General features: G+C 50.5%; 6 protein-coding genes across 6 annotated transcripts; 3 read left to right on the plus strand and 3 right to left on the minus strand.

Moving 5' to 3' along the window:
- Positions 1–292: 292 nt before the first annotated feature.
- On the plus strand, positions 293–1,856 carry ABOM_007469 (allantoinase alX; the record flags this gene model as incomplete). The annotated part of the gene is made up of 2 exons (XM_022534598.1): positions 293–790; positions 840–1,856. The coding sequence occupies 2 exons, from the start codon at positions 293–295 to the stop codon at positions 1,854–1,856; spliced, it is 1,515 nt and encodes a 504-aa protein (XP_022388359.1).
- Positions 1,857–2,329: 473 nt separating this feature from the next.
- ABOM_007470 (TMEM199/VMA12 family protein) lies at positions 2,330–3,323 on the minus strand (the record flags this gene model as incomplete). The annotated part of the gene is made up of 2 exons (XM_022534599.1): positions 2,330–2,962; positions 3,078–3,323. 2 exons carry the CDS (start codon positions 3,321–3,323, stop codon positions 2,330–2,332), a joined length of 879 nt encoding a protein of 292 aa, XP_022388384.1.
- A 1,590-nt stretch (positions 3,324–4,913) lies between these two features.
- On the minus strand, positions 4,914–6,224 carry ABOM_007471 (uncharacterized protein; the record flags this gene model as incomplete). The annotated part of the gene is made up of 1 exon (XM_022534600.1): positions 4,914–6,224. One exon carries the CDS (start codon positions 6,222–6,224, stop codon positions 4,914–4,916), a length of 1,311 nt encoding a protein of 436 aa, XP_022388383.1.
- Positions 6,225–6,808: 584 nt separating this feature from the next.
- ABOM_007472 (uncharacterized protein) lies at positions 6,809–8,229 on the plus strand (the record flags this gene model as incomplete). The annotated part of the gene is made up of 2 exons (XM_022534601.1): positions 6,809–6,934; positions 6,997–8,229. 2 exons carry the CDS (start codon positions 6,809–6,811, stop codon positions 8,227–8,229), a joined length of 1,359 nt encoding a protein of 452 aa, XP_022388344.1.
- A 2,618-nt stretch (positions 8,230–10,847) lies between these two features.
- Positions 10,848–12,980, minus strand: ABOM_007473 (glycoside hydrolase family 2 protein; the record flags this gene model as incomplete). Its single annotated transcript, XM_022534602.1, has 3 exons — positions 10,848–10,977; positions 11,098–11,508; positions 11,572–12,980. 3 exons carry the CDS (start codon positions 12,978–12,980, stop codon positions 10,848–10,850), a joined length of 1,950 nt encoding a protein of 649 aa, XP_022388382.1.
- Positions 12,981–13,674: 694 nt separating this feature from the next.
- Positions 13,675–14,394, plus strand: ABOM_007474 (NuoB/complex I 20 kDa subunit family protein; the record flags this gene model as incomplete). Its single annotated transcript, XM_022534603.1, has 2 exons — positions 13,675–13,886; positions 13,944–14,394. 2 exons carry the CDS (start codon positions 13,675–13,677, stop codon positions 14,392–14,394), a joined length of 663 nt encoding a protein of 220 aa, XP_022388343.1.
- Between the last annotated feature and the right edge of the window lie 35 nt (positions 14,395–14,429).

The raw sequence follows: 14,429 nt of genomic DNA on the forward strand, positions 1-14,429 counted from the left end.
TGCCTGCCCTCCCATATCGCTTTTCTTCATTGTGAGAGTTTCGTCCTTATCAGCCCACCCTCAAGAACTTCCCAGAGAAGAATCCCTTGCCTCCCAAACCCTTCTGAAACTTCGTTTCTTATCAGCTCATTGAACTCGTCCTTATCTCTTCGTCCACTCACTGTCATCACCCTCTTTGGGCCCCTCCTTGACCTCCTCCTCTCCCCCGTTTTCTCTTCTTCTTCTTCCTCCTCTTCCTCTCTTTGTGCCCTTATCTCTTCTTCTCTCCGCCTATCGATAACCTTCCTTGACCATGGAGACGCAACAAATACCCTCGATCGCTGTGGTGACGTCGTCTCGGGCGGTCATCTCGGGTCGTCTAACGTCAGCCACGATCGTTATCTCTCGCACCTCTGGCAAGATCACGGCGGTCTTCGACTCCGTCATTCCGGCCTCTGACTTCCCTGAGGGGACTCCCTATACCGACTATTCGCCTCATGTCCTGCTTCCCGGCTTAGTTGATGCCCATGTTCACCTGAACGAGCCTGGCCGCACCGAATGGGAGGGCTTTTACACCGGCACCCAGGCTGCTGCCTTTGGCGGTGTCACCACCGTCATTGACATGCCTTTGAACGCCATCCCACCCACCACCACCGTGGCAGGCTTCAAGGAGAAGCTCAATGCTGCCCAAGGCAAGTGCTGGGTAGATGTCGGCTTCTATGGCGGCATCATCCCCGGCAACGCTGGTGAACTGAAGGCCCTCGTTAACCAGGGTGTCCGTGGCTTCAAGGGGTTCCTCATCGACAGTGGGGTAAGTATACCAGCGCTCCCTCAGCAAGTTTCCGTGCTTACCGTTGTAGGTTGACGAATTCCCCGCCGTCTCCTCTGAAGACATCCGTAAGGCCATGGCGGAACTGGCCGATGAGCCCACCACCCTCATGTTCCATGCGGAAATGGTACCCCCCAACACATCCTCCCAGGCGGACCAACCCCAGACCCCTGAAGGCCCCGCGGAAGCATACTCCACTTTCCTGGCATCTCGTCCCTCCGCATATGAGACCTGCGCTGTAGAAGAGATCCTCTCCTTGGCCCACCTGGCTCCCAAGCTTGCGTTGCATATTGTCCACCTCTCGGCCATGGAGGCTATTCCGCTCCTAAAGAAAGCCCGCGCAGATGGGATCTCCATCACTGCAGAGACTTGTTTCCACTATCTATCCCTGGCCGCCGAGGAAATCCGGGACGGTGATACCCGCCACAAGTGCTGCCCACCGATTCGCTCACAGCTCAACCAGGATGCCCTCTGGGCCGAATTGGAGCGCCACGCCGAGGATGGTGTCATCAAGACCGTCGTCTCGGACCACTCCCCGTGCACCCCGGATCTGAAGCTCCTTCCCTCCCATATCCCGGGCAGCTGCACCGCTAAGGGCGATGCCGCTATTGAAAAGAACCAAGGTAGCTTCAACTCGGCCTGGGGCGGTATCTCTTCTGTCGGCCTGGGTCTTCCGATCCTGTGGACGGAGCTCAGCCGCCGGAAGGGTCTCACCTCTGCGCCGGAGGATACCAACACCAAGCGGGCTCTCCAAGACATTGTGCGCCTGTGCTGTGCCAACACCGCGGCACAGGTTGGCCTCGAGCGCCAGAAGGGTGACCTCGTCCCCGGGTTTGACGCCGACATCTGTGTCTTCGACGACTCGGCCGAGTGGGTCGTGGAGCCTAGCACCATGCTCTTCCGGAACAAGTGCTCGCCGTACCAGGGTCGCACCCTGCGCGGCATGGTCCGTGAGACGTGGCTGCGTGGCGAGAAGATCTTCAGCCGAGACGGCGGCTTCAGCAGCAAGACTCCGGCCGGCACATTGCTGTTAGAGAAACGGGTTTGATCCTTTTCATTTGTGCTCCCGTACTTCGATCGGGCTGTTGACCAAGGCGCAGCCGCCCGCACATTTCCGACGACAACTAAAAACCACAAAAGATACCTGATGACCATAGATATCCACGCTACTGATGATCACTAACGACCTGACAGCAGCACAGCATATATCAGCGCCATAGACTGAGCGATGATGTAGCATTTCTGTTAAGCATTGTTTTCTTTGTTTTATTATAGAGGGAATATGAATACCAATATTAATGTTTTGCCAAAACATCTTTCCGTCCATGTTGGTGAACGTAGGTAAAAGTAAACAAATGAAGTAAAATCGTTTCAACAAGGTGTATCTCATTTTTTTTTTTTTAGGTCGATAAAAACGTATCATACAAATCAGTCCTTCCAGACTGAGGGGTATCAAGAACATGCATATGCATCCTGTTCAAGTGTTAACAGAAGACCGGCGGACCGGCAACTTACAATCAATCAATCCCCATCGCCTTCCTTTCCCTTTTCCTCCCACCGCTCCCTCACTCTCCTCCGTAACCCCCCATTAGGCCCTCTCCCCCAAATTTCCTCCTTCTCCCCATCCACTCGCTGCACGCTCTCACTCTCATCCCCGCCACCCAAAACCTCCCTTCCAACCACCACCTTCCTCTCTTTCACCCCTCTCTCCTTCTTCCTCGCCCGCTCCACCTTCCCCAGGTAAATCGCATAGATGGCCACCTCCGCAACGCCGACCCCCACCGCGGCCCCAAACGACACCAGCACCTTCACAGCCTCAGAGACACCTCCGCCCCTCCTTGACCCCTGGTTCTGGTCCCAAACCGACGAAACCGCCTCCGTCAACAACTCAGGCGTCGAAAAGCTCGCCAACGCCCAGTAAACACTGAACCCGGTGATAACAACCGAAAGGAAAATATTCAGCACAAGCCCGGGGGTAAGCGTATCGGCGTCCGAGTGTGTGTCGTCCTCATGGAGTGCCGAGACAGTCGGTGTCGAGGAAGCGAAGATCGGTGACGGGCCATTTGTGGTGTTTGACGAGGTCGTCATTTGGTTGTAGGTGTCTGTTTCGTAGGCGGCGAGGAGACGCGCTTTTAGGGCGAGGTATTCTGGGCTCTGAGGGGGTTGTCATTTAGTTAGTTAGTTAGTTGCACAAGAGAGGTTTGGACTAGTGGTTGGGGTTTGTGGTATGGTGTTTGGAATGGGGTGAAGAGAACAAGACAAGACGTACGGGTTCGGGTTTCGGCGGCGGTGGCGGAACGTAGACTTTTGTTCCGTGGAGCAGGGAGTTGAGGCTTCGGGCGGAGTTGGAGATGCCATTTTCGGTGCGGAAGTAGCGCGATAGACGGATTAGTTGGTCGTGGGTGATGGGACTGTCGAGGGATGGGTTGTCGGGGAGATTGAGGTCTTTGCGATCGGAGGTTGGGATCGCTTCGAGAGCGGAGAGGATGCGGGTTGTTGTTATTAGTTGGACCATGGTTGTGTAGTGGTGTGGGTTTGGGTTAGGACATTTTGGGGATGTGTGGTTTGGGTGGGGGGTTGTTGGTTGAACTGCAGGTGTTGTTGTTGTTGATGATGGATATACAGTATTTGTTCAAGATGATGGATTTGGTTACTGGTATCAAATCACGATATGGACTCCACATGACGGTGATAAATGGGGTTACTGGATTAGGGTTAGTATTGCCTAGTCGGGGTTAGTCTGGTTATCACGGTACATTGAAGTACTCGAGTAGCTTATACTCCATATACTCCTCCGTACTTAAGCTTAATACATCATATCCTAGCTTAGTGGATTAGAATAATAATGTAATATACTTTTAATGTTTACTACGCAGAGTAGAAGAACGGTCGACTAGGTAAGGATACTGTGAGGCTATAACCGAGCTACATACATGCCCTTGGTCCGAGTAAGGGAGATTGGGATGGTTTCACTGTCTGGAATGAACCACAGGCATCCCAGTAATACTGAACACATTTTTGTGAAGATGACTTGAGTGGTATAGGGAATGCTTTCTATTAGAGGAACTCTGGAAGGAGATTGGGTACTCGTAGTGATTTGTCTGATCTGCAAAAAAAGGAATGAGGTCTGAGAGCAGATTTGGTGGGATGGTGTCTTGAGGGATGGTGCGAAATAACCCGTATACAATCGCAAGCTAATAAAGATCGTAGATAGAAAAATTGTACGTACTTTCATAAATAGCAAGTAGGGAGGGACCTACGATATACACAATGCGTTGCCACCAACTATGGGTCTTCAATGGCCGAGCCGTAGGTGGCAAATACATGTCTTATAAATAGAGATTAGATATTGGAAAGGTGATATGTGACTATCATTTCTTTTGTACTCTTATTTTAGAATAGAACAAGTCGTAGATTCGAGGCACATCCTTTTGGTGGGTCTTCGTTTATCCACCGTACCTGAGTAGGGAATATGATGTGATTCACAATCGGGGATCTACAGCGTATGAGACGAAAGAAAATCATAACCTGATTTATCATACAGAACCCGGGCTTCTGGCAAATCGGCCACTCTTGGCTGTCAGTAACGAGACGATAGTGTGCCGTTGTGGGTGATCAGTGGAACTCTCTAGGGCTTCTTTAGGACTCACCAAAAGCTTTCAAATAGTCAGACGGGTCATGTGTACAATGCCTCACGTATCTCTGTATGTAGCTCCAAAGGACAAGGTGGCAAGTGTGGATCAAGAGACCTTTGCGTTGGCGTCCTATTTTAGATACTGTGTCAAGTTGGAAACCAGCACCATTACGTTTCATGAATCTGTCTATCAAGACACCATCGTGTCAGTAATGGTACGAACTCGGAACAACTGGTCCAGATGGCCTGAAATATCGAGCAGCATAATCAAGAACTTTTTAGCTGCTACTCTATAGAAGTCTAACTAATAATACATAATGAATCCCATCTATCATATATGCTCTCCAACGTATGGAATGATCCCCGAAAAGCTAGTGGAAGTGGCCGGTTATGGCAAACAGCTGCAGCTGTACACACTAGATTTTGAAGTAGAGTTCTATCAACTGTAAGAAAAGGATGCAACATCCTGTGTCACCCTTTGATTGCTTGGCCTGCCATTTTGACAGGGAATTGCTCACTCCCAGGATGAATATTGACATCAACGCTCGTCAGAGGGCGGAATACTGTTGGAGGACCTCCCTCGTCGCGCAATGACCCCTGGCAGATCGTGAGGATTTCTTCCTTGGAAGCATCCTCGAGCCCTACTGCGCGCAGGCTCCTCCCCCCCTTGACACAGTTGCTTCCATTGACCACAGATGCCAGTTCAATGATCGATTTGATGGTAGGTGAACTCAGCCCACACTTCACACCCAGCTCATACCATGGAAGCAGCACGTACACGACATCCTCGCTAACGTAACGATGCCCCATCTCAGCTGGGGCACCCTTTGTTCGATTGTGGATTTGGGACTCTTGGGCGAATTGATGAAATTTCGGAAATCTCTTTTGGTACATCTGCTCTAATGAGGCCATTATCGGTGGTAGTTGGAACCCAAACTCTCTGGAGATGGCCAGCCGTTCCCGGTCTACTTGCTCGATCACTTTGGAGACTGAGCGCGACATGCCCTGCCCATAGAAATAGAAATCTCCCCTAGTGACCTCGATCCACCCCGTGTTCATAAGAGCCGTTGCGGGATGGATCACCGGACCGAGGTTGGCCATGGCCACCTGAAGAAGGTTGTGACACCACTCAAGACGGCGTGGAAAGATCGAATCAACTGCTCGTCGGAGCTTGGAAGGGCATATCGTAGTCGGTCCAGCCCAAATCGCCAGGTTATCCTTGATCCCCTTCACCAGCACGGTGTCGCCCGCCATACGGGTCGCGTAGGGAGGGTGTGCCGTTTCTAGCAGGGCTTGAGCGGCAACTCGTTTTCGTGCAGCAAGAAAGAAGAAGTTGCCCGGTGTTGCGATAAGGATGTGTGCGCGAAGGTCGTATCGGCTTAAAGCATTTAGAATAGTATCATGCCCATGCGCAGGAACGGTAATCACGATAAACGACGAGAATTGCAGTGCAACGCCGAGGTCACTGGTAGTCTCGATCTTAAACCTGCCTTGTACCTCATCACTCGCCTTCAGATACCCGCCATTCTCTTGGATCATTCCAATATTGCCAGGGTGGTCAGGATGGCCGTACAGTAGAACCTTTTTGCCCCGACTGGCGAGATCGGCTGCAAATGAACAGCCAATGGGCCCGGCGCCAATGAGGGAGACAGTTGGCACTCCATCCAAGTCAGGAGATACAGCAGTGGTCTCCACGTGAAAAGGAGTTGCTTTTACTCTCGATTTGGTGCTCGCACACAGTGTGACTGGGGCTTCTGGCTTCCTCAGGACGTATGGATTCATATCGGAACCCTATCCAACAGAACCACTTAGGTATAGTATGCAAAGAAATGAATGGATACAGGAACTAGATGCTATGGGAACTAGATGCCGAAGGGTACTCGAGCTATTTATGCCAGATTGGCCATTTTCTGCTGGAAAAAAATAGTGCCAATATACCATTACAACTCTCTCGGCCCACACCTGTAGTCGTAAGAAGTCTCCACATGACTCGTCTCTTTGTGATATTGTTTGTGAATAAAGCACCTCATGGTCAAGCAAGGAGCTGAATGATCGTCCACCAGGGGCGATATCGCTGGCAAACATGTTTCCTTGCTGGGTTTCAAGGGTAATTACGCGTCGTCTCCTCCTATCCTTACATTCTTGGCAGACATTTGGTAACTCGTTGAAATGAGGGTCCTGTAATTAGACATAAAAATGATTCGATCACGACAACTGCGTCTTGACTCATTTTATGCGACCAGGTACATACGATAACTACAATCCATACTCGGAGAATGGAGATGGAACAGGTCTCCTCCGCTCCTCCAGGCGTTCAGCCTCCCTATACTATTTTCACCACACTTCAGAAAAGGTACATTGTCACAATGGCATCGGGGGCGAGCTTCTTTTCTGGACTGTCAGCGCCGATATATTTCCCAGCGCTGAACACGCTGGCTACGGACATGGGCGTATCTATAGCCTTGATCAATTTAACATTAACAAGCTTCATGGTAAAACACCCGGGAAATGGTAAATGGAAAAAGCAGTCGTCGGCTAATCGATTACGTTTCAGGTTTTTCAAGGTATCTCTCCCATTGTCCTTGGTCCCCTGGCAGATCAACTTGGTCGTCGACCGGCCTTCATTATCTGCTTCGTCATTTATATCGCCGCCAATATTGGACTGGCCGTCCAGGATAATTTTGTAGCTCTCCTTCTCCTCCGTTGTATACAGAGCGCTGGCTGCAGCAGCACCGTGGCAATATCCACTGCGGTTGTCGTCGACATCACCCCCAAAGCTGAGCGCGGGTCCGCAATGGGCTTTGTTTTGGCCGTGACATTTCTGGGGCCTGCCGTAGGTCCCGTCGTGGGGGGTCTTCTGTCCCAATACTTGGGCTGGCGGGCCATATTTTGGTTCCTCGTCCTACTGGCCGCCACCTTCTTTTTATCCATGTTGTTCTTCTTCCCTGAGACTGCACGGCATCTTGTCGGGAATGGCTCTGGGACACCCCAGACATGGAATCGGCCCTGGATCCATTATGTCTGCGGCAACACGGGAGCCCAAGAGCCTCCAACAAGCGGTGCTGAGGATCAGGACAAGGCAGGGAAACGCCGATTCCAGATCTCCTCACTATTCAAGTCGCTATCCATACTGTGTGAGAAAACGTCAATTATCCTCATTTTGGCTATCGGGGTGATGCTGGCTGGGTACATGGTCGTCTCGGCCTCCATCCCGCCAAACTTCCATCGCTTGTACGCACTCAATGACCTACAGATTGGTCTCTGCTATATTCCCCTTGGTGCAGGCGCTATGGCGGCATCGGTCTTGACTGGAAGGATCCTTGATGCCTATTACCGACGGCTTCGCTCCCTGGCCATGGCATCTAGCCATGACCTTGATGCATTGAATGATGATGACCATGACTCGGTTGTCCCACTGGCCAAGGCTCGTTGCACAGTCGCGTTGCCATTTGTAATTGCTGGTGGTCTGGTCATCCTGGCATTTGGGTGGCTATTACAATTCGCTGTGCACCTAGCTGTGCCGGTAACCTTTTTCTTCTTCCTCTCCTTGTCCTTGACGAGTGCGTTCAACTGCGCCTCTGTATTCCTAGTTGATCTCCACCCATCCAGTCCAGCTGCTGCGTCGGCTGCCAGTAATCTGGTCCGATGCCTGCTAACAGCCGGCGGTACGGCCTTGATCGATCCAATGCTGCACGCCTTGGGGCGTGGGTGGGGATTCACGGTCGTGGCTCTGGTCGTCTTGGCGACTACTTTGCTATTTATACTGCTGATTCGGATGGGAAAATAAGCTTGTCAGGAACAGGCATGGTTTGCTAGATGGGAAGTGTAGATATTCTATTCCGTACCTCCTTCACATCAATACTGTACTATACTCTCTCTCTCTCTCTGTTTCAGTCAAAATGTTGTGTTCTTTAGGACATATCCACCAAATTCCAGTGGCCATTCGGAGTAACATAATCGATGTCTACTTGACAGTCCGCTCCAGTTCGACGCGCATTCCGTTGCTGTTGGCCCAGACAGCGAACATGCATGACTGCATCGTCGTCAGGAGGAATGTGTGCCGTCGGCCTGAGAGCAACCCCACAGGACGAATCTGTCGAACTGACCTCTCTTCCGATGAACCTAAACCTGCCATACACAACTGACTGGCGATACGTGCATTTTGGAGCTCATCGGGATCTTTCGTATTCCGGCATCTCACTTGATCAAACAATCGGCATCTGGAAGGAAACCCCGGGAAGTATCCTTCGAACCTCATTGAATTGAGATAGCGAATTTGGAGTTGTGCTCGACGCTGATAGCACGCTTTCCGGCAAGGAGTGTGGTGAGCGCGCCTCTGGCCAGCTCGCTCCCATGGACCGTCACCCCCCCGAAACCAATTGCCATATGATAACAAATCGGGTTGTGTCCGAACAGCAATCCCCGCTCGTAAATTGGTTGAAACTAGTCAAGTGGAAGCTGGTCTCCGGCTTCGAGCACAGGATGGCATCCATCCATCCATCCCTGCTTCATTCATTGCCATCATTTAGCCGATCTACGCGGCTAATAACCCCCGGGGGCCAGTACTATCGATCGTCATGGTGTCTGCTATTCACGTTGGATGGGGCAAGCTGGGTAGAGAGCTCGAGAGAACCAGGCGCGAGTCGGACGTTACTCGAGCTCCAGGGATCCCTGATGTGCGAGGTCCAACATCGTTAGGAGGGGACATAAAGACAAGTCCTGTATGAGGCGTAATCTCACACAGTGGGAGGGGGTCTGTCCGCGTCATCTTGACCAACTTGTGCTTTCTTGGCATGCATCTGATACAAATGTGCAATGTGCAGGTGAGAGGTCGAATTTTCACCTTCCTCGCATGCCCCCATTCCTCACAGTCACGGCTATACTACACCCACAGCCGTATTTATATAACACATGAGGCTCTCCTGGGAATTTGTACCGGTGGTTGACCGTGATATATTGCTTTTCTGTAGTAACCCATTACAGTTTTGCCTGCAGACATGGGGGGACAGTGTTTCCCCAAAATGGCCAAACAAAAGTATCTACTTGGGAATCAGGGAGCAGGTTGAATTAAGCCCCATGGCTTTTCTTGGTAGGTTTAACCTTATGTAGAGAGCGAGACGAGCTGATGGAGCCCCGGCCGGTACGAAGTAAGGGGTTTCCTGTGGTTAACGTTGAAGCACAAAGTTGGCCAAATCGAAAGTTTCTCTCTAGGGTTCTTTCGCGTCTTCCCAGTGCCAAGAAAAAAAGGAAAAAAAAAAAAGCCAAGAACGAAGCGGAGCAGTTCAATATGCGCCACCAGCAAGGGAGACGCTTTGCTAAATGTTATCTAGATGCAGGGTCTGAAATCGATCCACAGGATTAAACATGGCTAGAGAGAAACGTGTATGCTTGAAGCATATTGGTTTGTCGGTCTGCCCCTGCTAAATGCGTGTTACATGTCCGTCTTTGCTTGACATACATACATCTGTTGTGAACTGGTTTACATGATAGTTCACTTGACAATCTTCAACCCACCGTCCAGCTTAGGAAGATGGGGCCGTACGCGCATCCTCTAGGGCGGTACAAACATCAAGCAAGAAGCTGGACGCAAATCATTGCCTAAAACTTCGCAGTTGCTCTTCAGAATGATCCGCTATATAGGAATAGTGCATGCAACTATGGAGAACGAGTCTCAGAACGGAATCATGGTTCTATTTCTGTTGAGCTTGGCTCGGCCAGAGTAACAGATCACCACATATTCTTGCATCACCATGAGAATGCAATGCGAAACATGTTTAGCGTTGAAATGTAGATCCCATCGCACAGCGAGCCCCCTACCATCACTTGCTGGGCGTCGTTGGCCCGTCCGTATTACATTCCACCTCTCTGTGCAAAGGACACTCACTGCCATACCAATGCGATGGGTGAGGTATGTCGCAGATATATAGTGTTCTCGATAGCAAGAGGTGGCATGGAAATTAATGCTGGTAGAATGAATATTACTGAATAATTTTAGCCATTTGAAACATCAGCCCTTGCAGCATATCATGACTACTATAATATTCAAAATTGGTCATATTTCCCAGGCATAATACCACACATAAGTTACTACGGCAAATATGAAATAGAGTGGAAACTATCATGCACGTCCCGTTGTATATACAAAGATTAGAGTTTCACGTAACTGGTAAACAAGCAGGCTATGTGAAGAAGTGTGTTATGGATTGAATGGAGATTCGGTCTAGAAGCCGTACATGATATCCATTCACTGTTTGCTGAGACCTGACGCGTAGATTCTCATGTCGTCGTCGCAAATATAATGTTACGGTTGACAGATCAGGATTTAGCATTTACTTATACTGCTGCTAGTGTCTAGGAGAAGGTCAAACTAAAGCTCGCCTCTCCCCATCGCTTAATATTCCGGATTTACTTCGGTGCTACGTGCTCGTAGTAGTATTTATTGGCAACATCCATGATGGCCTTCACTCTGGCTGCCGGCACTTTCTCTTTGCGATCGTACGAGTACAAACCGTTGACTTCTTGCTCGATATCGCACCTGCATCTGAGTTAGCTATCAGGTTCTCCATAGCCCATATCCTCTATTAGGAAAACAGTGAAACGCATGTAAACTCTAAATATATGCAGAGCAATGCAAATGAAAAGGGTGGGAACGTACAACTGCGTATATACCAAGCCACATGTATGCCCTCCCTTGACGACAGCCATCACTAGCTTTTCAAGACGGCTCAGCAAGTCTTCCGGATTGCTTGCGGTAGTATAGCCCCAGTCCCTTTCACCAGCGGCAGTACCCTTTGCCGGAATGATATTTACTCCTCCGAATTCAGAGCAAATCACTGGGGCTCCTGGCGTATGTTGAGTGCCGGGGTCCAGGGGTTGAGAGCCAGCGGAAGAAATTGGGCGCACAAACATGTCGCGATCTGATTTCTGGCCCAGAATGCCATTATCGAAGTCGGCACAGGTTGCGGCCAGTGCAGGGTGATCGGAGTAGTCGTGGTAGGTTGTCAAGTCTGTCGAAACGTGCTCCCAGCCGCAGTTGTCATTAATGGGTCGAGTGGGATCCAGAGTCCTATTAGACCGGTCAGTCTATGACAAGAGGATACACTATTAGGAAAAAAGTCAAAGAACGCACTTCGTCAAGTAGTACACCGCTCGGATATGGTTCCGCTGCTCGATGTTATCCTTCAGGGAAGGATATCCCCAGCTCTCGTTGAAAGGAGTCCAGGCTACGATAGATGGATGGTTGATGTCCCTTCTGACAGCTTCTATCCACTCGCTGTTGAACCGAGAGATGTATTCGTCACTGAACTCGTAGGCATTCGCTATCTCTCCCCAGACCAGAAATCCCAGTCTGTCAGCCCAGTAAAGGAAGACGGGGTCTTCCACCTTTTGATGCTTTCGGCACCCATTGATGCCCATTTCCTTCGCCATCTCGATATCAGCCTTCAGTGCCTCCTGCGAAGGGGGTGTCAAGCCGGTCTCCGGCCAATACCCTTGATCTAGTACCAGGGTTTGGAAACGAGGCTTCCCATTGAGCCGGAAGGTCCCGTCCCCATTCTTCCAGGTTATACTGCGCATACCGGTTGTAGTCTCAACCACATCAACCAGGTTACCCGATGCATCATATAGACGCAAAGCCAAGTCATATAGGTTAGGGTGCTCGGGTGACCAGAGCGCTACTCCATTGTGCCAGCACCCATCAACGTTGAAAGGAGCCTTTTCCTTCAACGGGCCAGTGTCCGACCCACGCATGTCCACATCGAGACTCGCGTAGTCTTTGTCTTGTGGCAGATCTTGTCTGCTGCGACTCAAAACGAAACCCCCTAGACTCGCCTCGATCTCTACCTGACACTTCGCCGCTGCTGGGCGACCTAGCACCACGACCTGTGCATAAAGCTGTCCCCGGTTGATATCATCCGACCGGAAGACCAGGCCGTCACTGCTACTGCCCAATCGCATCCTGGGCACACTCTCCAACCAAACAGACAACCAGATTCCACTCGTCGGTGTGTAAAAGATACTTTCAGGGACAGGGCCCCAATACTGTTTCCCGCGCGGCTGACAAAGATCAGATGGTGAGTCTCTAACCCGAACCGTTAGACGTCTAGCCGCCGTAGTACTCTCTTGGGCCTCGAGGGCATCGGTCACATCGATCTCAAAGGGCACATGACCACCCCGATGCCCTCCGACCACCTGGCCATCAACCCAGACACTGCAGTCATAGTCTACTGCACCAAAGCGAAGCACTAATCGGTTCCCCTTGGCCAGTTCGTCCGCCGTACGAATATCTTCTATAGTACGCTCGTACCACAGCACCTCGTGAGCCTCGTGAAGGCCAATTCCTGATGCGGGAGTTTGAAATGCATACGGAACTTGAATTTGGCGTTTGGCGCAGGTGGCAGTGCTGGCGGGGATCCCCTTCTGGGGCCAACGCTGTGATAGACCGTTGTCTGCATCGTCGAAGATGAAGTCCCAGGGACCGTCGAGCGACGTCCAATTGAGGGCTGGGCGTTGGAAATCTGGACGAGGGTATGCTGCCATTCTGTTGGTGCTCTTTTAATGTTATGTAGGTCGTGGATGGGGAGTTGGGAGCGTGAAGGTGCAATTGTTGTCCCCGCGATCGACGGTTGTCTCCCCGCACCTGACGTGGGATAGATTATTGGCCATACCTTTCTATAGGCTGCATGAAGTCAATACTAGTTAGTAGTCAGTGTAAGGCGACATTGTAAAGGGAGAATGGGATACAAGTGTTTTAAGCATACCAGTGATACGTGACAGGTGTGTGTAAAAGTAAATTGTCAGCTTTGTTGTCCGTACCTTAGCCCAGGTTTATACACTGTTGAGTGACCTTGACGACATACATTTTCGGAATTCTAGCCCAAATCTGCGGTCAATAGGGGAATCAATGCCAATTGAGCATATTCTACACAAAGACAGATTTTTCATACTCATAGACTGACGCTGTGCGGTTGGCCTATCGAGGGAAAACCCAATACGAGAAGCATATCGCCGATTTGAGCCAAAGCTTGTCCTGCATATCGCCGACATGACACTGAACAGCATGTCGGCGATATAAACATGTTTTTCTAATATATGCAGGTCAATCGCGTAACTGTGGAATACATTCTTTTCTTTCACCTTCCTTCATTTATTTTTCTTATTTTCCTCGAAAACATATCAGTCGTCCTCCGCCGACAACAGAAGTGTACCCATGTGGACGACAACAGCCTTAACAATGAGGACTCAAATACAGAGACTCCACACATGGAAACAAGCCTGTACATACATTCCTATAACCTATAGAAGATTAACACCTTCGGCACTCAAGACCAAACAAATCCGGCAATCCTCAACCTGGAATCCACACACGGTCCCCAAGCTCCCGAGTCAAGAGCAGGGCATCAGCACGAACAAGAAAGAAGATAACGGCAAACTTGAATATTTCCTGTACGATCCCCATCTATCTAAACCCATTCCAACAACACCAGCTAACCACGTAACCAGAACAACAACCGACCAGCTCATCAACTGGGCCCGCCAAGGCTCCCTCTGGCCCCTCACCTTCGCCCTCGCATGCTGCGGTATCGAAATGATGCATGTCTCCATGCCACGATACGACCAAGACCGCCTAGGAATCATCTTCCGGGCCTCGCCCCGCCAATCCGACGTCATGATTGTTGCGGGAACAGTAACTAACAAGATGGCGCCGGCGTTGAGGCAGCTATACGATCAGATGCCGGACCCGAAGTGGGTGATCAGTATGGGGAGCTGTGCTAATGGGGGTGGATACTATTACTATAGTTATAGTGTGGTCAGGGGTGTTGATCGGGTAGTTCCTGTGGATATTTATGTGCCGGGGTGTCCGCCGACGCCGGAGGCTCTGATGTATGCGGTTTTTCAGCTCCAGAAGAAGATGAGGAGGACGAAAGTGACTAGGATATGGTATCGGAGGTGATATGGGTTTGTGTGTTGTCTATATATGTGCAATAA

This window comes from Aspergillus bombycis, assembly GCF_001792695.1.
Source record: "Aspergillus bombycis strain NRRL26010 chromosome Unknown contig00052, whole genome shotgun sequence".
Lineage (NCBI taxonomy): Eukaryota > Fungi > Ascomycota > Eurotiomycetes > Eurotiales > Aspergillaceae > Aspergillus > Aspergillus bombycis.